This window comes from Chroicocephalus ridibundus, chromosome 1 (assembly GCF_963924245.1).
Source record: "Chroicocephalus ridibundus chromosome 1, bChrRid1.1, whole genome shotgun sequence".
Classification (NCBI taxonomy): domain Eukaryota; kingdom Metazoa; phylum Chordata; class Aves; order Charadriiformes; family Laridae; genus Chroicocephalus; species Chroicocephalus ridibundus.
This window is the reverse complement of record NC_086284.1, coordinates 131,212,480-131,239,059: the sequence shown is the minus strand read 5'-3', so window position 1 is coordinate 131,239,059 and position 26,580 is coordinate 131,212,480. Positions and strand designations below refer to the sequence as shown.

Here is a 26,580-nt window from a genome sequence, read left to right as displayed (position 1 = left end):
TTTCACATTTTAATAGCTGTAAAGGGTTATTTGTCTTTAAGCATTATGAAACAAACTGCATTCAAGCGTAAAGCCACTTCATAAATAGGAAGCACAAGTGTGGGGACCCAGTGAGCCGCTAACTAAGGTAACTCACGTGTAAAGTACTTCTTATGATGCATTAGATGTGTCAGCACATTTCCAGGCTAAGAATAGAGTGGAATAAGCCATTTGTTATTTTTTTCATGAAAATAGATTGGAATTCATATTGCACATTATTCATGCAACTAAAAAACTGCAATCTTACATGTTTTCAGTTTTACTGCTTTTCTTTGTCAAACTGACTGAAATCAATTAAGGTGACACATTATGAAAATCATTGCACATAACAAATTCATAACTTCTAGAGCAGAAGCAGCACTAATTGCTCAAAAGCTGTCTTAAACATTTATGAGTTACTGTAAAGTATGAAAAGATTACAGCCTCTAGTTACAAAAAGACAATCATATAGCCAGCAAAGATGTGACTACAGTTCAGGCAGGTAAATTCACATTGAGCTCACAAAGCTCAGGTATTGTAACAATGTTCTCTGCAGCAGCACGACAATCAGCATGGGCTGACCTCCCAACATGTACTCACATTTTCAGGTAGAATGTGAGTTCAATCACTGAGTTCTTTCCTACCACAACTGTACTCCAGGCACCCAGCTTACGTATGCCCACAGCTGGTGGATCCTGCAGTGGTGCTACACCCCAAAGAGTTACAAAGTTTTTATGAAGATTGGAAAAAAGCATACTTGAAAATGCAAAAGCATTTGAACAATCTCTGGAGACTTGCTGATGAATTCAGAGAACCGTCCAAGTCAGATGATATTCATTCACCTCCTCCTTTCAACTGATCTAATTGCATTGAAAGAAGTTAAAAACAGTACTTTTTTCTTTTTTTTTTTTTCTTTTTTTATGTTCCATTATTAGCAACTGCTATAGCTGTCACTGGAAATATTCTTCAATTGCAAGAACAAGAAATTGTCCTCTTACTTTATGACCACCAAATCTTCAAGTTCTATAATTACTTATTGAGTTATTTTGTATACTTGCAAATACTTTGTGTTCAGCTACAAATATTAGTGTACGTTGTCAATATATCCTGCTGCAAACAGTAGCAAAAGAAGGTCACAGCTCTGCAAAACCTGGCAGATGAACAAATGGGGGTAAGTCTCACAGGGTATATTGAGAAGTTCTGAGACACTGTAGAATGAAAGGCAATTATCAGACCCAAGAAATTTATAGAGGCATAGTAACATGCAGAAGAGTGCTAGGCAGGTAAGAGTAAAGGACTCCTGGATTTGCTAAGGCAGCTTTAATGTGGGTATCTGCTGATACTGAGAGGATGCAGGAAAGCAGCTGCAGATTTGTGAAATAGCAGAAATACTACATTATATGGAGAATAAGTACTCAGAAGATGCTGTAACTGAATAATAGATTTTTCTGCAAGACCAGGAGAGTGTTCTACAGCAGAAGACTTTGGGAAGACTGTGTCCTCACCCTGAGATGAAGTTGTTTCAGCTCCCCTCTCTCCTATTTATCCTCTCTTGTTAGATCTCAGCAGAATAGTCAAATAGACAATACCAGGCTTCCAATCCAGGAGGCACGACAAACCTTACATAAGCAGAGCTACAGAAAAATACCAACTGGTTTCCTAAAGTTTTGCAGAATGTGAGGATGCAGCAGAACAGAAGCATTTCAGAGCTGCAAGATGTAAAGTACCTGGTAGGTTAGTGTAATTTAGTGGCAGGTGAGGTTGCCCAAGTGATTGAAATTAGTCACAAAATACAGCTGGAGGCAAGAAAGAGGTAGAGGGCTTGCCTGTGAAAGTTTTTCCTTTAAGACGTGATTCATAGTGAGTAGCTTGAGGACTCTAGACTGGCTGTGGTAGCAGCAGCAATGTACTACTGAAGACTGAGGTCTTTGTATATGCATTCATAGCTTCAGTGAATGTTCAATGGTTAACCCTGCCTCATCCTTCAGAGAGAAAAGAGAGGGAAGAAGTGACAAAGGAGAGCTTGGAAGCTTCTCATTCCCTGTTTGGAAGAAAGGTGGTAAGAGAAAACAACAATGGGATTCTACAGTATGGATGATAAGGTTGGTAATTGCTTGAACCCATAAGCAACAGTGATTAAAATTAGCCACTGTGACCGAAATGAAAGGAGCACTAGCAAGATAAAAGAAAAACTTAAACAGAGGTTTCTAATATGCAGGGTTACAGAACCTCTAAACTAACATACAGATAGATATCAAGAGCCAGTTCTGTCTGACTGTGATTGAGACTTTGATATTCTGATCCACAGTACAAACAATTTATTCAGTGTCTTATTACCTGGGTAATAAATAGTTTGTAACCATATTAAAAAAGATCAACCCATCAACCGTTTTCACTTACAGGGATGCCACTGTTTTTCTGTTCCGTTAATATTCTGAACAACTAAGATCAAGACTGGAGACAGGTGGTAATTTTCCTGACAGGTGGCCACATTACACAGTGTTTTCCCAGATCCCCCACCTGTCCCTCCACAGTGCAAATGCAATCTGGAACTATACAACTGCCAAGAATATCTTCTTTTCTTTTCTCTTTGTGTGTATACCGCTTCCTTTTTCCTCACTTCAGATAGGAACTAAAATAACACACAGTGACGCGCATTTGGGCAATGAAACCCCAAATTTTATATAGCATTTTTGTATGTAGTGGAACATTAAACAAATACCCATGTATGCTATCAGAGTGCTCGAAACCTGACTCTGAGAACAATTTCCATGTATGCTACATACGACATTCAATGACTGTGATATGTAAACTAAAACTTATGGATCAAGCCTGAGCAACAGTAAAGTATATGCGGAAAATAAGATACAGAATATACTTGACTTATCCTTAACACATTACACGGTTAGGTTGCTATCACAGCAGCACAATGCAAAAGTGTAATCAATCCTAAATTCCTTGTGATCTGGAAGACAACACACAAGAGTATCACCAGAAACATGCACACAAGCTTTCAGGCTAAACGCCATTGATTAAACAGTTTGTGGCTGAAGTGCCAGCCTGGAAATCAACGCATCTATGGTCTTTAACCATCTCTCATTAAAGACTGGGACAAATCACTCTACCACTCAGTGCCTCAGTTTCCTCATCAGTATAACTGGGATAGCTGTACCGATATCCATTTTAATCATTTTGATACTTGGTGATTAAAGGTCTCTTCCCCATTCTACAGTGTTGCTTTTTCGTAGTTTTAATTTGTATCAGTATAGATTATAAAATACTGATTTAGAACCGTTCTATTTGAAAGTTAGTGCAAATCTGCAAATGCAAAATGGAAACATTAAAAACTAATGAATTCTGTCTTCCTTTACATGCAATGCTTCTCAAGAGTGTTTAAAGTTCCTTTTTAAAAAAACTGACTGAGATCCAACAATATGATTCCCTGTACTTTGCTTGGTGTTACACTCATAGGCATTGGTTAATAAGAGATATCGTCTTAGTTTTAGAAGTCCCTGGAAGCCCAAGTTCACTTCAAGTAAAAGCTATGTTACCTATTAAACATGACGAAACCAATATGGATGCTATTTTTCCGGCAAAAGGTAGAAGAAAATATTTACAATGAAGATTTTATAAGAACAGTAGCTGGGCTAACAGTCCAAACTTCTTTATGCAAAACCAATTTTTAATACAACTCTTTGCCCATTATCGTAAAAAGCAAATATATGTTTTTGTTCAAACATTTTATTTTATTTTAATGAGGAGAATAAAACCTGGGGGAAAATGCAGTCAAGCTATGTGGAGGTGGAAAGTACAACATCCATCTGGAATAACCCCATTCAACTCAGAAGAGTTGCTCTAGGTTTACACTAGTGTTCAGAGTATTAAGAGAGGTAAAGGGAAAAAAAAAAGTGAAATGTTTTGATCACATTGGAAATGGCAAGCTTACAAAACGGTAGCGACAACAAAACTTGATGAATCTCCTGGGTTAGCCAGGGCTAAAGGAAGCAATCAAACAACAATATTAAAAAACTTAATTATTTATTTGATTCAGCTTTTAACAGAGTGTATTGGCAAAGGATCCTTTATGTACGCTCCTTTTTTTTTGTGTATGCGTTAGTTATTACTATTAAAGATGAGGATATCAGAAACACAGGTTCAGAAACCATCAGCTAATGTCTTAAGTAAATTACTAGTAGGTCTAGATGCCATTTACATCATGTTTTGGAAGGAGCATAGGAATAAAGCAGAATGGATGCTAGCAACCCCCTCCTCCCTCCCGCACTCCCCCCCCATCCCAACTGCATGGACAATAATACATACTTTTAAAAGCTACTTGAGGTCATCTGGGAAATCACAAACCAGTAAGTCTTACACTAACACCTTGCAAACTTTTAAAAATTAAAATAAGAAATATAACAATAAAGAATTCAGTATAATCGTTATTCCCTAAAAATAACAATAATTCCTCCCAAAACGTTCATGTGATATTGATCTCTTGGTACTGCTTGGCCTTCTAAAAGGTGATGAAACTGGACAGCTATTTCCACAGTTGTTAGAAGGCTGCAGATAGGGTCCTTAACCAGAAAACAATGCAGAAACCGAAGAGACACAGAATAAGAGAAAACGTCCCAGGTGATTAAAAAATATAGTAGGAAAGAAAGGGGTACAATTAACTGTCAATCAACTGAAAAGCTGAATTCTAACAGACTTAAAAAATTTACAGTAGCATGTTCAAGAAATTGAAAAGCATTTACAAAAGGGATAGGAGTTAGGGGAGCACAGTCCACTTTGAAATGTGATTTTGAGATTCTGAATACAGTGTCACCAAAAGCAGTGGCATTTAGGCTGAAGTCACAATATTTCAGTGTACATCTGATAAAGTTTGCTATATTTCTTAATCTGTTAAAGACCTAGAGAGTTAAATATGTGACAAAGTCATTTCGTTTAGCAAGTATAGTGAGGATCTTTAAAAAGACCTAAACAAACTTAGTGAAAGAGCAAGATGATGGCCTTGTGCAATGTTGACAAATTCAACGTAATTTCCACTAGAAGAAAAAATAAGTATAGTTGCTTATGCACATCAGGAGAACCTAAACTTACAGCAGGAGTTCAAGGAAGAGATCCGTGGATCCCTATAACTAACTGTATACAGTTTGTTGATGAATGCAATTGTTGCAATAAAAAAGCCCCCTGAGAGATCCTGTATGCTTATGAGCTTGAATCTGACATGAAGATTCACAGCTCAATTTCTCCTTAAAAGATAACTTTACAAGATTCTGTTGATAAAAATAACCTGCCTAAATTTCCAGAATCATGTCTGAATAATAACTGCAATGAGCAGTGACAAGAAGGCTCCAGGGCATACGTACTATGATTACATAACCATAGATTGACTAGAACTTAAAAAAAAAGACATCCTTTTCAGGGACAGTATAAAAATACTCACTTAAATAACACTTGATAGAGCTGTAGTTGGTCTTATAGTTGGTTGATGAATAAAAAATTTTCTAAATATGCATTTAAGAAAGTTTGTAAGAGAGAATCAAAAGGTTTTCCTAATTTTTTTAGGTGAAAGACGCTTGCATGAGTCTGCTCCTCACAAAAGGTTCTGCTGATTCTTCAAGCAGCTTGAAAATACTTCGTATTAAATTCTCAAGCTATCTAGTTTAGGTAAGCTTTTTTTTGGCATCGTTCAAGATAATTATTCCACAAGCAGCAACATGGGCAGATTGAACTTGATCTTCTATGTCTTTGATACCGGGCTTAACTACATTCATAATAGCCATTCATAGCTTCATGGCGTACTGACAGACTTTCCTGTATAATCATTCCTGGAACCATAGACAATATTAGTTCTTTCTACTCCCTACTAAGGAAGAAGAAGAGAACGCAAAAATGAGAAATATTGAATTGAAACTTGGACTCTAAAGGTATCTCTAGCAAGCAGGATGATAACCAATTCCAGTTTTAACTAGGAAAGTATAGCTGCTAATTAAAAGGCAAATAAACTGAGGGGTTTAATGGGTTTGGCTATTTCTAATTCTGGTTTTATTTGAGAGGTGCTTTATATAATCTATTTTTTTCTGAAATTCAGCTAATTTTACATAACAATCAATTCGATACTTGCACTCACGGAATCACGGAATTTTCAGAATTGGAAGGGACCTCTAGAAATCACATAGTCCAACTCCCCTGCTAAAGCAGGATTGCCTACAGCACATTACTCTGGACTCCATCCAGGCAGGTCTTGAAAGTCTCCAGAGAAGGGGACTCCACAACCTCCCTGGGCAGCCTGTTTCCTGGGCAGGCTCTGTCACCCTCACATAAAGCAGTTTTTTCTCATATTTGATCAGAACTTCCTGTGTTCCAGCTTGTGCCCATTGCCCCTTGTCCTGTCACTGAGAACCACTGAAAAGAGTCTGGCTCCATCCTCCTTCAACCCACCCTCCTTTAGATACTTGTAAACATTAATAAGGTCTCCCCTCAGCCTTCTCTTCTCCAGGCTAAAGAGTCCCAGCTCTCTCAGCCTTTCCTGATAAGGGAGATGCTCCAGTCCCTCAATCATCTTTGTTGCCCTTCGCTGGACTCGCTCCAGTAGTTCCCTGTCTCTCTTGAACTGGGGACCCCAGAACTGGACACAGTATTCCAGTTGTGGCCTCACCAGTGCAGAGTAGAGGGGGAGAATGACCTCCCTTGACCTGCTGGCCACACTCTTCCCTATGCAGCCCAGGATTCCATTGGCCTTCTTGGCGACAAGGGCACATTGCTTGCTCATGGATAGTTTACTGTCTACCAAGACCCCCAGATCCTTTTCTTCAGAACACTCCATTTAAAATACATTTAAATCAAGAAAATAAGTTATGATTCCTACACTAGTGGAAAACTAACTCTAGTTCTTAGAGAATTATTTACTATATTATCACACTGAAGTGTTAAAGGAATGTTAAAGAGTGTATATTGAAGCCAAGAATTCAAAAAGATTACCAACTGCAGGAGTTAAATTTGCATGTACGACCTTGATTTGCTATTCTATTGTGTATTAATTACGATCACGATGCCAACATCATATCAAAGAGTCCAGAAGTGCAGTATATTTACCCTGGATTGGAGCTCTAAAACACGAGGTAATAGTCCTTCATTGCCTGTTCTCTGTCAAAGCACAGCCCTTGTAAAACTAAGTGCTGATGATAACACAGGTGAAGTTTTAAATATGGGAAATATCAAAAGCAAGGACAGGTAACATATCCTTACTTAACTACTGATTCCTTATCTTTGCAAGCTCAGAGATCTTTTTCATAGAATCCTAGAATAGTTTGGGTTGGAAGGGACTTTTAAAGGTCATCTAGTCCAAACCCTGCAATGAGCAGGGACATCTTCAACTAAATCAGGTTGCTCAGAGCCCCATCCAACCTGACCTTGAATGTTTGCAGGGATGGTGCATCTGCCACCTCTCTGGGCAATCTGGTCCAGTGTTTCACCACTCTCATTGTTAAAAATTTCTTCCTTATATCTAATCTAAATCTACCCTCTTTTAGTTTAAAACCATTACCCCTCGTCCTATCACAACAGACCCTGCTAAAAAGTTTGTCCCCATCTTTCTTATAAGCCCCCTTTAGGTACTGAAAGGCTGCAATAAGGTCTCCCCGGAGCCTTCTCTTCTCCAGGCTGAACAACCCCAACTCTCTCAGCCTGTCCTCATAGAAGAGGTGCTCCAGCCCTCTGATCATCTTTGTGGTCCTTCTCTGGACCCGCTCTAATAGGTCCATGTCTTTCCAGTGATGAGGGCTCCAGAGCTGGACACAATACTTGCAGTGGGGTCTCAAAGGAACAGAGTAGAGGGGCAGAATCACCTCCCTCAACCTGTTGGCCACACTGCCTTTGATGCAGCCTAGGAGACGTTTCACTTTCTGAGCTGCAAGTGCACACTGTTGGCTCATGTCCAGCTTTTCATCCACCTGTACCTCCAAGTCCTTCTTGGTAGGGCTGCTCAATGCCTTCATCCCCCAGCGTGTATTGATACTGGGGTTGACCCGACCCAAGTGCAGGACCCTGCACTTGGCCTTGTTCAACCTCATGACGTTCATACAGGCCCATTTCTTGTGCTTTTCCAGGTCCCTCTGAATGGCATCCCGTCCCTCAGGCATGTCAACTGCACCACCCAGCTTGGTGCGGTCTGCAAACTTGCTGAGGGTGCACTTGATCCCACTGTCATTTATCAAGATATTAGACAGTACTGGTCCCAAAACGGACCCCTGGGGTACACTACTTGTCACCAGTCTCCCTCTGGACGTTGAGCCATTGACCACTACCCTCTGGATGTGACCATCCGACCAATTCCTCATCCACCAAACAGTCCACCCATCAAATGCACATCTCTCCGATTTAGAGAAGGATGTTGTGGGGGACTGTGTCAAAGGCCTTACAGAAGTCCAGATAGATGATATTCGTAGCTCTTCCCTTGTCCACTGATGTAGTCACTCCATCATAGAAGGCCACTAGGTTGGTCAGGTAGGATTTGCCCTTGGTGAAGCCATGCTGACTGTCTCAAATCACCTGCCTGTCCTCCATGTGCCTTAGCCTTCAAGGAGACTCCGTTTCATGATCAGGCACAGAGGTGAGGCTGACAGGTTGGTAGTTCCCAAGGTCCTCCTTTCTACAATGTTTCCCTTTTTCCAGTCACCAGGGACTTCACCTGATTGCCATGACTTTTCAAATATCATGGGGAGCGTCTTGGCAACTACATCAGAACTGATGGAAGAGGGCTTTTATGATTTCTCAGTTGCCAACTTTCTGGATCCTATTCTAAACCAGGGAAGTAGAAGAGATCTTTAAACTGTTCTGTATCCACGGAATCAGTGGCAGCAGTTTTGGTAGCTTTTGCCCTCATGAATAAATTTAGCTGCATCTGATACCCCTCTAGGAACAACAGAAAAACTCTCAGTCCCTCTCATAAGTTTCAAACATGCCAGGGGAACCAGAGCAGACACTTCCATTCCTCTACTTTGGAAGCAGGCAACCAACTAGACTGCTTCAGGAAACCACCAAAATTTTCTCTTTTTCTCCTCATGATATAACATCAAGCTCACAGGATAGAACACAGAAAAACAAATACAAAGAATGCAGTAGTTCAAAGGGTCTGCATTTCATTCCTTCATCCTCCTTTCCTCCAAGTTGAATGTCTGTGCTTCTTCTTTTCTCTACACCGAACAACATGGCAAAGTAGACAAGGACCCTGATACAGCTCTTCCTCATCAGGCCCAGAAGCATAAGGTTGGTGAAGAATCCTGACAGCAGCAGAAGCGAAGTTGGAGAGGTGTGGGGACAGAACTGATGCAGAATAATGGAAAATAAATTAATTGAACGTGCAGACCTAGTTGTACTGTACCTCAATAAACTCTGTGTTTCAGAATTTCATTGGTTAGGGTAGGAACATAGGAGGAAAATATTCACTTTTAATATAATGTCTCTTAGTATCTTTCTGTGAAGCCCTAGAAATGGCTATGGCTATTTCTACATTCTACCTGCCTGCTCTACATTCTACAACATTCTACCTGCCTGCTCAGAATTAAATTAACTAATGGATTTGAAGTCAGGAGAGAATTATTCATCTAAACGAAACTGGCAAGGACTCTTAGTGTTCTTCTGTCCTCTCTTGTAGCATAGGTTGTAGCATGCTTGTAGGAATATGTAGCATATAGCACTATTTATATTCCTCTAAAAATAGTTTAAACATTTTTTTAAGCAACTGGAAAATGTCTCGAGTCCTTAAGTTGTTCAGCAGCCCTGAAAATTACACTGTTTTCTTATTGCAGATATTGATTTTCCTGTAATTTAATTTACTCTAAAAGAAATTGAGAAACCTTCTTCCCTGTAGTAAAAACTGTCAGCCTAACAAAGTGATTCTTCTACTTTCAAGTACAAAAGAATGATCTTTCAATTAAAACTAAAGGAGCCTACAAAACGAAACAGTTTTTCATTGATATTTCCTTTAATTTGAGAGTCGCAATGCTAGCAACCCTAAGCTACAAACTTTAGGAGCATAGGAAAAGACATTCTTAGGGATGATTCTCACAGAAGAATTTGCTTCTCTTCTTTCAGAAAAGATTGGAGTTTCTAGCTTTGTTTTCTTTTTAGCTGGGACATCCTCCTTGAGGAAGCTGGCAGCTTGAAAAGCTTATGGTCAGGATGATGGTTTTCATTTAGGTGAGTCATCTTTAAATTAATTTTATGTCCATTTTTATGTGAAATTTTATTTTAATTGACAAATATGTGTTCAAGAATGGCTTGTCATTCACTTTATACAAACCACACACTGGAGGCATGATCAAAATGCACAGGATAATTCACAAATGTTTGTAACAGCGCTTATCACTGTTGTGAATGTCTTTACTGACTTCCTTTTTCTATAGCTCTGGAAAATACAATTCTGGTATTCTTAATCTTAAAATAATTTTACAACCATGCATTACATTTTATAAAACTTCTTGACACTGGTAGATGCTTTTCCATTTCACAGATACGAACAGCAGGAACCAAGTTAAAGGCCAAAGGACTTGAAAAGGCAAGGTCATTCACGGTCAGGTTGGATGGGGCTCTGAGCAACGTAATCTAGTTGAAGATGTCCCTGCTTATCGCAGGGGGGTTGGACTGGAGGACTATTTATCATTTCTATCTAATGCACAACTCAGGGTTCCTATAACTACCTAAACCTCATGAACTACCACCTCATGCTATGCAAGCCTTGGAGGACCATCGGTGTATACTTAGAAGCATCTTAATAGGCTTCACCAGAAGGCATGATGGCTGTGCCTTACCTAACTCTGGCCTAAGAGCTGTTGAAGACTAATGCCTTATTTACCATCAGGTACAGGATCTTTAACACTGTTTGGGTCCTTGTCTACACCGGAATAGACATTGCATAATCTTCATGCTGCTAGGTCATGAGAATATGCCATGACAATGATGGAGCCCATTTCTGGTTTGAGTGGCCCTTAGGACATGTAGGCATGAAGTCAAAAGTGCTTGTCTGAGTGCAAGGGGTTACGTAAGGGACGGGGGGTTAATATTCCCAGTTGTCTTCAAATCATAGGTTCCTGCTGTCCCTTTTAAAACCTCTGCAAGGGCTCAGGGCAGCCTTTACATTCAGCTAGGAATAGTAAGGAACAGTTCTTTTTGAAGCAGTACCTCCCACATACTGAGGATGGTTCTCGTGTACGTGATTGAGAAGGGCTACCAACTTTTACTGTGTGTCCAGAAGGGGATTGAGTGGGTTGGTAGAAATGTGCTTAAATGGTGATAAATTCTACATATAAATTTCTAAACTACCTTTGATCTCCTTCACAATAACACTAAAAAGGAACAGGCCCCCAAAATTTCTGGGTCATTTCCCCTCCCTGCAGATGAGGAGATTCATACTATGCTTACATTCTTTGATGCCCCCTAAAACTTGGCTGCTTCAGCTATTCACTTTCTGATATCTCTTGATCCACAATCTCTTTTGCACAAGCTTGGTTTCTCCCATGATGCTCTTTTGATTCTTCCTTCTGTACTCATCTGTGGCTTTGAAAGCTATTATCTGAAGCACTCAGGAAACATCTTGGTTCTTGACTTGAACAATTTCCTTAGAAAAATATGTCATTCAGAGACTGCTTTGCAGAGGTCCGAAGAAAGGAGGAGACTGAAAGAATATTGCTTGTTTGCTGCCACTAAGAAAAGACAGGTCAGGGCTGAGGAACAGAAATGTAAAAACTATGGGAACTGGAGTGAAATTAGGTCACAGTTAGGGAAAGAGGGACTAAGCTGGCCATGGATAAGGGAAAAGAATCTCTCCAAGGAAACCTTTCCCTCTTCTTCTCCTGAATGAGAACATAGTTTCTGTTTTGTCATCTCCCCATTTTTCAGACCTCAGGAAAAAATATGGAACAATAGTGTGCGACCTATGTCTGTCCCATCTCCTACTGACCCACCAACATGTGGTTCACATTCCGTGCTGCAGAAGATCCTCACAAACGGATCTTTTTGGTTCCAGAAACTTCCAAAGATCTACACTGGTATTCCCAATGCAGAGACAGTTATTCAGCCTCATTGTAGCCTTTCTAACTCATGACGGGCATTCAACCCTCCACAGCTCCCCTTTGTCCGTGGCCTCCCTCCATAAACAACATATGTGCAAGAAAGGCACCTAACTTTAAGAAGTCATCGAGAATTTAAATGGAATGAGTGCCTGTACCTAGACAAAAATAGGTCTCTCTTCACAGCACTAAAAGATTTCTGTGTATGTATGCATCTATGTACTTTGGGTTTTCCTTTTTCCTAGATACTAGTTTTTCTAAGTTATTTGGAGAAATATCAATTCTCTCTCCCACCAAGAGTATTTGCCAGATAAAAGCAAAAGAAAAAGAGAGTAAAAATAAATAACAAAGTGCGTAGTATGACTACAAATTTCAGGGTTTTAAGGATGTTTGCCAAATTTAAGTCATGGATATTTGACTAAAAAAGATAATTAGCAGACTGGAAAGGAGGGCAAATTGATGTGCCTTACTTCCTGACTTCTGTTAATGACAAAGTTTTGAACAAAAAAGTTAGGGAAAGCTCTAAAGCTCACACAAAGTCTAATTAAGACACGTGACTTCTTTGAAATGGTTGACTATCACCACTAGTCATCATTTCAGTATCACAGTAAGTTATGGGGTTTTTATTAAACTCAATAAAATTCTTGCAACAAACATCCAGAAAGCATTTTTTTCATACAGTGATCATAAACGCAGCTATCAGCTTCAATTAAAATGCTGCCAGATCCATCCACCTGTATGCCATTTTTAGGTGCATCTCCAAATATATGAGAATCTGTTTCTTCTTAGTAGATTTGTTTGCAGATGTCAGATTCCATTTTTACCTCCTGGATAAACACTAACTGAAAGTGAAGGAAGTCCAGTACATTTAACTGTAATATATTTAACCTGCTTACTTAAAAAACATGAAAGACGCTTGATAGACCAATGGACCCAAATTTATTCATATATGCAGAGACCTAATATGTATACATATATGACTGCACACATAACCAGATGCATGGTAATCTCAGTATGGATTTAAAATTCCCCAAACTCTGGTTCTGTCAGATTTAATCATACAGGTAAATTTGATTATTTTTATATCTTTTATAAAAAATTTTTCATTCTTGCAGACTGACAATAAATTCATTTCTGTAATAACATATTTAGGTATCTATGCATATAAAAACATAAAATATGTATGTGTTGATTCCCAGGAGGATTTTTAAAAGAATTTATGTTAGGAGTACTGACTATCAGTGAGGTTCGTGTCACTGAATCACTCAAGTGCTCTGGAAAAAACCCAATTATATTCCACAATGAGATAAAGATGAAATGCATCAATGATTCTTCCAAGTCAAACAACAGAACTTTGGTCTTATGATCTTGTCTATGCTTCCCCCATTCCATCTGCCTAATATATCACATAGAGTAAACAGCATGGAACACAGTTGGTTTATTTTAAGGATAAAGATCTACTGAAACCTTGTTTAGATTGAGAGACAGCAGTTCCAGGGAGAGTAAATCTGTCACACTTTATATTTAGATGTTATGCCATCCTTCTCACAGACCAAACCCTCAAGTTATATTCTCTTCTTTTCTTTTAAAGCACATCCAACCTGATGTCAAACATTCTTTACCACACTTCCTTTACTGTAAAATTCCATGCCTCCTCAGAATTCTGCAGGCGATGATTTAATTAGTGTTATTTGTTTTCTTTGCCAGGCTTTTTTCTAGAGCACACAAACAGCCTCAGTTTTACCTCCCAGTAATATAGTCTCTCTGTGTACATCAGCTGCTGAGGATCCATGTTGTTTCAAAGAGCTACCTTAGGTTTAGATTTCACCTTCCCCTTTACTTGGGTTAGTAACTCTGGAATCAAACATATGATTATTGGCTGTTTCATGGAAAGAACTAACAGAAACTTATAGAATCATTTAGGTTGGAATCATTGAGTCCAACCGTTAACCTACCACTACCAAGTCGACCACTAAACCTTGTCCCTAAGTGCTACATCTACACGTCTTTTAAATACCTCCAGAGATGGTGACACAACTACTTCCCTGGGCAGCCTGTTCCAATACTTAATAACCCTTTCAGTGTAAATATTTTTCCTAACATCCAGTCTAAACCTCCCCTGGTGCAACTTGAGGCCATTTCCTCTTGTCCTATCACTTGTTACTTGGGAGAAGAGACCAACCCCTACCTCACTACAGCCTCCTTTCAGGTAGTTGTAGAGAACAATAAGGTCTCCCCTCAGCCTCCTTTTCTTCAGGCTGAACAACCCCAGTTCCCTCAGCTGCTCCTCATACGACTTGTGCTCTAGACCTCCCACCACCTTTGTTGCCCTTCTCTGGACACGCTCCAGCACCTCAATGTCTTTCCTGTAGTGAGGGCAAAACCGCCAAAACTGGACACAGTACTCGAGGTGGGGCCTCACCAGTGCCAAGTACAGGAGGATGATCACTTCCCTAGTCCTACTCACCACGCTGTTCCTGATACAGGCCAGGATGCTGTTGGCCTTCTTGGCCATCTTGAAGCCATGTTTTGTTTTTCACAAAATGTACCTATTGAAATATGTATTGATGTACTGTATTTGACATTCAAAAATCACCCTTGCTATCAAAGCTTTGGCAGAAACACATAAAACAGGTCAGAAAAATTATTCCAAATATGATCCTAAAGCAGAATCTCTCTTGAGCAAAGCCTGTAGAATTTTTGTGATTTGCAAATAGCTTTACATGAAGATTTTTTAAACATAAGTAAAAGATAGGCTACCTTCCATATCACTCAAAATTGACAGGCTATTTCTACATTTTGCAGCAAATTTCACAGACAACTGCATTCTGCCATAGCTGGATTTCTAGGATGCAATTTCACATAGTAAGACAAGTCAATCTAATAACCTGCTCCTTACTGCCAAAATTTCTATTTCTCCTCTATGTCACATCCCAACTATGCACTCCTTGCAGTTTCCTTATGCATCATGCTGACTAGCACCAGAGGTAAGCACCAGGTAATTCAGTTCACTAATCTGGCAAAAAAGGAACACAGCAAAAAAGAACTAGTATTTTGCCAGGTTAGTGAATTTGATTGCTTACAGAAATATGTGATAAACACCAGAGTCAGAGCAAGGAAAGTGTCAGGACCATGCATCAAAACAAAAGGTGGGGGCAGAGCAACACTTCCACTTTCATGTGCTAGTGAGTCAGAGTAATTTTGTTTGCTTAGGTATAAAATGGCTCCTATGTTGTCTGATAACATTGTCTGATAAAAGCAAGCTGTTATGTCTATTAGAAAGGCCTTGAATGTGTCATGGATGCAGGTTATGGGGCATGCAAATCTTCATTTTCACTGTTTGTTGTTGTTTGCAACAAACAGTGAAAATGAAAATTTGCATGCCCCATAACCTGCATCCATGACAACATGAAGCCCATAAGTCCAACAAATATGTATTAATGACAACAACAGACAACACTAAAACACATCCAAAGACACATTACTAATTTAAGCCTGTTTGACGATGGATAAGCTTTCAGTGGTGTGGAGGCCATTCTGGACCCAGGAAGTTGTTCTCTTTACAATGGATTTAAGACAAACTTTCTCTCATTTCTTAATACGCAAAGGTGATAATAGCTATAGAAGAGTCTCAGAATTTCTTACTGCAGCTGACCACCAAATAATCATCAGCTCAATATAAAAATATGTAGATGCTCTACTCTATATGTTTGAAGTTGGTGACTGTACTGGCTAAGCACATCTTTGATGTGATGGAAGAATTCCAAAGGAAAGGACTCAAGGACTACAGAAAGTACCTATAATGAATTTTAACAAGCATTTGTTAGCTGAATAAATGACAATATAGAAATATGCACCCTGAAATCTGAGAGCAACATGCCACTTCTTCAGATCTGATACTGGAATAATCATTGCTAACACCACTGATTTTAATATATTCATTCAGATTGGGAATGTGACAAACCCCCAGAGTTCTCTTTTTCCTCTGAAATGAGGAACAGGCTTAAGTCTGACCAAGTCTCTTAATTTCTTGCCCCCTTGTATGGTGATACAGAACCTTCTCTGATAGTAACCAGAGACTACACACTTCGGTTTTTTGTGTGTAATGTCAGAAGGTTCTCCAGACTGGGACTAGGGAAGAAGGATACGGAGATGGTATGAAAAGGAATTCAGTTTCACAGCCCATCTTCTTCTGAATGTGTTTGCCTGAAGCAAGGATCGTCCAGGTAGCGTGGTATCAAGAAATGATCTGAGCAACGATCAAAGGTATGGGAGCTGAGAACAGGCTTCGAATAGGAAAAAAAGTCCTCAGAGGGGAAATACAATTTGCTGTGTTTAGGACAAAGGAAAAGAATGACCAGATGGCACAGCAATTGTTTCAGGAGTGGGTTTTTTGCCCTTTATTTGCAGATTTTGTTAGCTTGTGTTAGTAATAGGAAGATACTCTCTCACCGATGATTTGCAGTCCACTCTCATTCTGTGGACTGGAGCATAGCTGTCCCTACGAGGATCCAGTACCCAGCAGTCATCAGTGTAGGTAAAACCTACATTGTTGTTTGAAGTTCCTTGAGAATCCCACAGAGACTGCTAGGATCAGTAGAGCATAGCAACAGCAATTCCCATTGCTGTAGAAGCTATAGCAGCTGCATCTAAAGCGGGCTAAAAAGAAATCTAGGAGAAGACAAATTGACTGTCATACCAAAATGAACTTTCATTTATCTCTGTACTCTAATAGCAACTTATGAATAATATACTCTATTTCAGGCCAATTTAGCATAGTCAGTTTCAGTACTGCTGCTGGATCATTTGAAATGATCACCTGAAGGCGTGATGTTATACATTAATTCACAACACAGAGGTACATGCTTCATTTTCTTGGGAAACAGCTTGTCTTTTGAGACCTGTTAACTTGTGACCAATAGAAAGACCAACACTTTGTGAATCTTTTAGGAAGACAGGGAAGCAACATTACCATTATGTGACTTAACACTGGTCACAGCAAAACTTCTTCTACAGCATTACATGAATACTAAACATAAATTCTGTCTTGCTACGTCTTTGCGTTGCCCAGCACAACATAGTCTGATCCAAACTCAGCCCTTTTGGTGCTACCAATAAATAAACAAGCAAATAATTGGGGCAAATTCCCTGATGGTAGCCAAAGTGTCCTTTCACTACATCCACAGTACTGTTTAGAAGGACCGGTCAAACACAAGTATGTGTGGAACAAATTCTCTCTTTCTGTTACCTAACACAATCACAGCAGAATGAAATCATGCAGCTCTGTTAAAAAGTATTTTTACAGGATACTGTGTAAGACTCAGCGATTAAATTTTATACTTTTCTCAGTTTGCTTCAAAAAATTTCATTCTGAATTGTATTTTCAGATGTTATACTAAATCTGTTACATCTTGACTTGAATTTTATTGCCTGATTTCAGCAATTAAAAATGGTTACAGCAAGACTGGCTTAAACGAGTGGTGTTCCTTGTGTGGTCCCAGGCTGTTTCACTGATTACTGTTCAACCTTGTGTACAAATGCAAAGTTATTAGTCCACAACTAGGTTTTCTACATAATATGTTCTGTGAACCTTTGAGAGCCAAGTGGAGAAGTCTTAGTTAAAATGAATAAATAATTCCTTTTAAGGCACCCTCTGTCTTCAAAGCACAGCTCCCATTAATTCAGTGCTCAATTGTGCAAACCAGGCTCTGTGTGCCTAAGCCGAGATGCATTTATGTTATGAGATCTCAAAAAAAAATTAAATTCCCTGGTAATCTTGATGCTCTCGTTTGATTCAATTACTGGAACTGGTAGAAAATTTTCTGTGAATGAGGTGGGGGTCCGCTAGCAAAACTGGAGAAGAGATACTAAAGGGAACGGTGCTTTGAAAAACATTCTTCTCCCTTCTTCCTCTCACCCTTTAAAATCCATTTCCATAGAAGATATAATAAAGAGTTTCATATAAGATTAGAGACATAACTGATTTTCTACTGCATGTTCCATTCCTGTGGCAGGGGACATGCAGGTTTAACTTAATTCTACATGAACCTGTATTAATGCAGGCTCTGTACTTGAATTTTTCTCAAAGGAGGGATTTATAAAGGTATAGGATGCCTAGCCAGTAACAGCACTGCTCCAACAAAAGCCAGGTTGCTGAGATGGAAAGAAGAAGTGGGCTCAGGAGTCAATATTCTGCAAGGTTATTTTCGTACATCTACATTACCCATGAAATTTCCAATACCCTCACTCATAGAAGATATCAGTGAAGTTTCCAGGGACACAGCTCCAGCTTTCTCATCTTGCATACCTCCCAAAAGACGAAAGTATGACTACTAGACTTGCACCTTCCCAGAAGCGCACAAATTCAAGGGGATTTTCCTCTTTGTAATTGAACAGAATATATTCAATCTACTTCATATAGGTAAATATTAAGAGGATAACTACCAAAACAAACCTTGTCGCATAACTACAGATTTAGTTGACTCTTGTGAGAAGTTCTGGACCAGATATAAAATAAGGCCTATGAAAATGAAACTGTTCAGAACAAGAGCACTCAAAAATGGAGAAAACAAAGTTTTAGTCATGTTACATGAAGCACAGACTGATTCTTCAGGAGGATATTTTTCTTTGTAAACTGCCTTTGGGTTCATTAGTTTTATAGTTACCTTGGGACCAATGGTAGCAAAAGAATCAGGAAAGATTAGATTGGTATTTTATACAGTGTTGTCCCCTACTTTAAACACAGAATTTATTTAGCTACAAAAAGGTTGTAAAAAATGTTTATTAATTCGTATCCTGTAACTTTTAAACCGTCCTGTAAGTCTTTCTACATTTTTTCCTTACTTTATATGTATTTTCAGCAAATTGGAATACAGTTGAACCATGACAAACCAAGAAATATATGCAGAGAAACATTTTGAAATACATCATGTTTAAATATTCTCCCATTTTTTTTAAATCAGAGTTTTCGAATTTTCATTAAATTTATATTCAATTTATTTATATTCTGTGTAGACTTCTAACTTAAAATTCCTACTCTATAAAAAATACATAAAGTGCTGGCACTGATGCATCTTTATAATTAATGAAGAGAAACAGGCACTTTTAGAGTGCTTCAACTTCTCCTCCAGGAAAAGATGAATTCTGCCCTAAAATCACTGATTTCCCACCATTCATTTGGAAGAACCTAAACAATATCTCATATATAGATAGCTACAGTGAAGATTTGGCTAGCTGCATTGCAGCAATGAATTTTTTATTGCTAGCACATTCACAAGTTGCTCATTAACACTTTGTAGTCTAACTTTACATACTGAGAAGTGTCCACTTTTCACGCTGAAAAAGAAAAAACAATTCTGCTTTATATTAACCAATATATGCCAAAACCACATGCCAAAAACTGAATCAAAATTTTTTCTTTGGACACCTTAAGGAGCTAATGGTAATTCCTCAACAGCACATGCGTTTCCAGTCCATCTAGTAAAGAAAAACGAAGTAGAAGATAACATAAACAGTAACCTTACCTGAGTGCTTGTAGATGATGATTCACACCACAATATTACAAATACATAGAAATGGTGTAAATTCTGAATGAGAAAGGATACATTCGTATGGCTCCTGTTCTTGTTCCAATTGCCAGAATTTTCTGAACTGGGTCAAAAGCTAAGGCAGTGGGTAGATAAGGAAAACCATGGCGCACCGTCTGAAACAGAACAAATGAGCAAAGTGATTGAGTTGTAACCACTGATAACAGCATGTATGTTTTATGTTATGCCTATAGGAAGAGAATCTATATTTTGCTATATGTTGTAGTATTTGCAATACATTTCAAGAAAAGTATTTTAAAAGATACAGTATTTTGAATACAGACATGAATTTCACTCATGTCAATTTCTAGATATGCTCTTTAGTCAGCAATATTTTAAATGGTTTTGTTGTAACAAAGCAGATTGTAAAGGATATGCCAATATACAACTGGTATATATTGCTTATATGGTATACTGAAAGATAACCTCAATATGCAAGGCAGCTGAACTGTAACTTGAAAAAAAGACACATAATATGCTTTTAAAACACTGTCACAAATAACCTCAGCCTCCACAGAACAGCTTCAGCAGAAAGAAATGGAACGTGTCCAAGGGAATAGATCCAATAAACCAATAAACTGAATTGAGTCTACAAGGTAAAAATCCTTAATATCAATTTAAAAAACAAAGATGCCAGAGAAGATGTTCTCAAAATGAGCAACTGAACCACTCACCCTTTCTTAATCTTTATTTATAATACTATGCTTTTAATTCTAATTTTTGCAGAGATACCTTGGGGAATAAATGAACTGAGCATGACGCAACACATCCTTAAGTTTGAAGACTGCCTCAAATAATATTCTAAGTTATCTTAACTTGGAGGTTATGACCAATATGACCTTCCTTATTCTTATGAGGGAGAGCACTAACGTAAGAAAAAAAAATGAAAATAACTAGACCAAACTATACAAATATACACAGAAATGAACTGTAATTCATTTTATGTGTGCGCCTGCTTACCTAAAATTGGGTAATAAATAGTATCTTTTTTTTAGCATAATAATAAAAATGTTTTAGAATATTTAATATAATATAATATTGAACTCTAGGATTGACTCTTTTTTTGGTATATGGTTGGGATCAGAGAGGAAGTACTTTGAACTGAATGGAATTTAACTTTTTAAGATTTTTTTTGTTCCTTGAAATTATCTTGTTCATGTACTGTGTCTGCTGAAGCATTCAGCAGGCCCTATGGAACAACTTCAACCAAAGGGATTCCTTAATTGCAGACCTGTTGAGTAAAAGGCAGCTGATGACTTCTACAGCTGTATCACTCCAACTCTTCCATTACAGCTGGAAACACTTGAACTGATATTCACAAGTAGTTTGGGAACAACCAAATGTATGTTTTTCAGCAAATAACCACTTCCTTAAAAGAAATCTTACTCATTTCATATCTTAATTATTGCTGATAAGGGATGTCTTTTAAAAGAATGTCTAGTTATTAGTTTCTAGACTGCAAAAATCCAGAAACACATGCTACTTCAGTAAGCTGTAGAAAAGTAACTCACATTTTATGTTAATGTAGACATTTATCAAAGATCTCCACAACACTGTTTCTGGTTTGGTTTGCTTTGGGTTTGGGTTTTGGGTTTTTTTGTGTGTGTTTTTTTTTTTTTTTAACCTTCTCATCTTCTTGAGTGGTATGATTACTCAAATACAATTTTTTTTATTCTGACATCTAAGCTGGAACTAGACTTACATACTATAAAAATGGTTTTACCTCTCATGGCACAAAAACATCAGGAATTATGAATTGTAGTGTTTTCCAGTGTATTGAATGTTTGGCCTAACTGCATTACAAATTTTCTATTATATTTGAGATTTCTGTATTCTTGTGAATAAATGCTCTTCCTTATCTGAAAAAAAACATATTTCACAAACGATCTTCTTTTTTATTATTAATTTTTAGAAATCCTCTCTAGAATGAAGTTTGAATTTCTAGGGATTGCAGTCACAGCAAGTTTTTCTGATGCTTAGCTACAACTCTAGCTTGCAGTACTATTTTTTAGATCTAAGAATGCAAAGATCAATATTTTTAAAGACATTTGCATTCTTGCCTATGTATTTAGCATCTGCTTTGTATTTTCAGTATTTCTGCAATCTACAGTCAGACTTTCCATTTGGAATTTTTAATTGTGTCCTGTTATTGAGACATAACTATGTTTTGGAAGCACAGTGATGTATATCTTTTCAGGGTCATAGTTCAGTAAAAATTCTTGAACTCTGGGATTGACTCAAAAGTGTTACTTCTATTTTGCAGCCATTTTTAAAATTTGAGTATTTACACTGATTCCAATTACTAATTCCAATTGATAAATTCATGTGAATGCAAAATTCTGACATTTGTAGAATAAATAAATAAATATATGTATTGTTGAAGTCTTTTGAACATCGACGTCAATGACAATTTTCAACTAAAATATTTATATTTATTAGGACTCTAAATAAAGGACAAAACCAGTTTGGAAAGAGAGCCAAGCTATATTGTACACAGTTAAGGCATAAAAAGATGTCTTTATGACTGAGATTTTAGCATAAATTAGAGAAGCCTCAGAAGCGACTCTGAAGATCAAGCCTATTCAACGGAAGAACAGGGACAAGCTGTAACACTTCATACCCCCAGACTCTTCTCCTCAGACTTAGTCCAACAACCCTTCTATTTCCAAGGACTCTGAGAAAAATCGACATGAAAAGCTAGCACTTGAAGTAGATTTTTCAATTACACATTGAAAAAGCTAGTGTAAGCATACGTGTAAGAACGAGTGATGATTCTAGAATTGTGCCTGGACTTCCTTACAGCCTTTATTAATACAGATAAAGAGGGGAAGGCCACAAAATTAATTTGATCCTAGGGTGACAAAAAAAAGTATGTTCCTACTTAATCTGAGTTATGTCTTGTAGGAACAATATAAACCAAAACTATCAATGGTGAGCAGAAAACGCAGAACAAAGTAGATCTTTTTTCCAAAATTAAGCTACCTCAATAGCAGGCAGAAGCAGAAAAAAGTATCCTAAAACATCAGCATGGGTTCAAAAAAAAAAAAAAAGAAAAAAAGAGAAAAAGCAGACAGCAGATGGAGCCAGGACTACTCTTCTGCACACTACCCAGCTTTCTTTTATGTCTCTGTTTTTGGCATGCAGTCTCTAGAGGTAGTCTGTGCTCCCCAGGACATACAGTTTATGTGCAATATGTGAAATAATTTATTTAAAATGGAACGATTACAAATGCAGCTACAATTTCAGCATAAATCTTTGTTCAGCTTTGTTATTCTCTTTTAAATTCTCTTTTAAATAATTTTAAGCAACTATTCTTACTGTGAGTTGCATGTATATATCATTACAGCAATCTTTACACAACCAATTTACCTGAATGAATATAGGAAATTGATTATTTGGGCTTGCTAGTGTTCTACCAATGAACATTTGGTAATGTTCAACAATCTCAACAACAATCTCTTTCTGTCTAAGATACCATGATATATTTCATTAGCTGAAAAAAGAAAATCAGACTAGTAATAATATGCAATATCCAGTATAATTGTTCATGTGGAGTATAATGCAATTTTTCAGTAAAAGATTTTTTTCTTAACTTCTATTGTACAGTAGTTTATATTAGACTGCAAAGACACAATTTTTTCAAAGTGATTTTTACGTTTTCTAAATAGCTACAGAAAATACGGGATAAACTCAATTTTAAACAATATCAATTAAGCAATAGGGTTAATAGTCAAAACTGTTCCTGCTAATTTGCATAAACTTAAAATTTGTAACTTTTCTACTAACATTTTACAGATACCGTTTTCTGTAACATCTGATAGCAAAACCAATTTACTTAGGTAAATAATTTTTTGAGAAGATGCCTATTTGTTAAAATTGAACTATGTAGTCAAAGCCTGTGACTCAGCATGTAGAATCTACTTCCAAATTGCAACCAACATGCCACATGCAAAAATCTCATTGAAGCAAGTAATTGATTGGTTTACAGAATAGAGGATGAAGTGTTGACTGAAACTTATATAGCTTCTTACTCAGCTAGGTAGGAAATTAAAAAATGTAAACGATTACAGCTTTCACCAAGGTTGTAGTGGTGAAAATGGGTGCTTATGAAGATGAGCTGCCATGCATTATATCGCTATAAGACCATGACATCCCTCATTTATAGGCTTCTGCACCTGGAATCTCTGATTGGTAAGACTGTTCCCTGCTCACGAAAGATGGAAAGAGGACAATATATCAGTAGCATTCCAACTTAAGAAAATGATACAGAAGGGATATGGTTTTTATTAGTTAAAGTTTAATTTTTCAAAGGGGTATTTTTTGTAAAAATCCCAGCTTAGCTAAACCTTTCCAAAATTTCATACCCAATTTCATTTAGCTCTTAATCTACATTAGGAGCCAGAGCTTCTGAGCATGGTCACAGGATATTCTACAACCTACCTTTTTTGGGGATATGAATATATGTAAGTTTTCCAAAAGCCTTCCAATAACATTCCACGACAATATTATTAAAGAAACAAAGTTGTCATGGGACTGAAGAAAAGGTTTTTTTGTGGACTGGAAGCTGATAACAGAAAAGAAAGTATAGGGTTTAATGTACTTTTATCATGAAGAAAACTCAAAAGTAGGGTACTCCATGGATGAGTGCTTGGACCCATTTTAATCATCATCTTTAATGATCTATAAAAGGTAGCAAACACTGAAATCTCCAAGTTCATAGTCAATAGTAAGCTCCTTTGGATAGTGAAATTCAGTACCAATGGTGACCAACTCCTGAAAGACCTCATTAGCCTGAATAAATGGGCAAGGTAGTGATAAATGAGCTTCAGTGTGAATAGATGTAAGATAAGGCATCTAGAGGAAAACCAAAAATCTTAACTAGGCTTACACAATGCTGTATTTGGAACTAGCATTTACAATTCAGGAGTGATTTTGTGGGCATGGTTGGCGTTCCTCTGAAGTCTTTGGTTTAATGTGCAGCAGCAACCCAAAAAGCCAAGTAACATGTCCAATCATCAGGAGTATTAAGAATAAGACAGAGGGCATCATTTTGCTGCTATATAAAACATCTGTGAGCCCATTACTTGAGTACTGTATGCAGCTTTGGTCTCCACATCTGAAGAAGTAGTCGGAGCTGACAGAGGGAAAGCAACTAATGCTCAAGGTGATGGACACAAGCTGTATCAGGAAAGACTAAAAGTGGTGCAACTTCAGTTTGGAGAGAAGGTGGCTGTGGAGGGATGTGACTGAAATTTATATATTCAAGAGAGTGGGTAAGCTAAATGTGGAACTGTTATTTGGCAAAACCACAGAGCCATTCAAAACAAATGAAAGATCAGTTTAAAACAGCAAAAAAGAAAATAGTTATTTACACAACAGGTAATGAACTTCTGAAACTTGCCACCATACGAGATTGTGAAGGCTGACAGCCTCCGCAGATTCAAAAAGGCATTAGACAAGTTCATGGATATTATCGATAAAGGGATTCTAAAAGGACTGGCTAAGGATACACTCTGACATCTCCAATCCCGTGATGGTGGATGATGGGAGATTAGAAAGGGAATGGACTGCAGAAAGTGGTCTAACTTATTACTCTCCCTAAATGACATATTCTATTGCCACTGTCAGAGACTGACTGCTGGGCGATATGGACCATTGGTTTGTCTCAGCAGGGTATTTCTTATGAGGTTATTATCTTCACCAGCAGCAGTGCATCTGAGAGAGGGAGAAAAAGGAGAGTGGTATTGGTGGAGAAAAACACAGTACAGAAAAAACATGGAAAATGTGGGTACACAAGGGAAAAAGAAAAGTGGTACTGAAATAGGGAATACGGGGCCAGGAAGAAAAGATATGCACAGGGAACAATCACATTAGTAAAAAAGTTTCTTAATATTTACATACACAGCTTTTGGCATAGAAGAGTAGTACTTTCAGCAATAGGCAAATTTGTATTGTCTTTTACTTTTTAAATTACAAAACTTATTTTGTTATAAAATGTCACTTAATAAGCTATGGTAGAATTTTGAGAAAATATCTGTCCTGTACATAAAATGAACTTCAGACCCAACCTGAATTTTAACAGTTTAGTTTCACAAATATTATACACTGATAGTTACATTTATATGAAAAAATCAGAGATAGAGTATTTGAAATGAACTGATTTGTATATTATCTATTTTTGTGCTATGAACATATGAAAGCCTTTTTCCTTTAGAAACAGCTTAACGTACTTTTAAAAACTAAAACATAAGTTTGCAAAAATTAGTATCAAGTCCATAATAATGGATGTATTGTTTTCATTCTACTATTTTTAAAAAGCCTGTATGCAGACCATATGACTGTTTTTTTGAAACATGCTAGTTCTACCACACATTACGTAATTTTTCAGTTTCCTGTTACTGCTTGGCCCTGAAAAAGAAAGTACATCCAAAGGCACCTTCCAGACAACTAGTTTTAAAAATAAATAAGTAAAATTAAGAAGAAATCTTGCAGTCCTCACTAAAGTCCTTCTTTTCATGACAAAGATCTCTGCGGAAACTTTTCTACTGCCATTTTCAGTTCTGCAAACTGGATGTTAAAGACTATCATGATCTGAAAGATCCCTTCCAATAGACAGTTCTATGATTCTATGTTCAAGTAAGGATGGTCCTCCTATTCGCATATGATTCATATTGATACAAATACAAAGTTAAGTGAACCATAGGGGAAAAATAAGGCCTTCGGAAGGTCCAAAAGCATTCTCCTAATGCTTGTTCTTTGAAATATACTGTAGTGTGTAAAAAATACCAAATTAATATAATTCAGACAGAAAAAATCCACAGATAAATAAAATGACATTGATCCTCAAACTGCATTATTCCCAGTTCACATGCAGGTGAGGTTGGAAGGGAACTCTACACTGTCTT

The 26,580-nt window shown here is 37.5% G+C and overlaps 1 protein-coding gene across 15 annotated transcripts in view; it reads right to left on the bottom strand.

Annotated features, from left to right (window-relative positions):
* STXBP5L (syntaxin binding protein 5L) overlaps positions 1 to 26,580 on the bottom strand; it is a 207,819-nt gene that overhangs the window by 169,012 nt on the left and 12,227 nt on the right. For all 15 annotated transcript variants that reach the window (XM_063352203.1, XM_063352266.1, XM_063352293.1 and 12 more), the window contains one exon: positions 19,694 to 19,791. In XM_063352203.1, the coding sequence (XP_063208273.1) occupies positions 19,694 to 19,791 (98 nt within the window). The remainder of the gene's footprint in view (positions 1 to 19,693; positions 19,792 to 26,580) is intronic.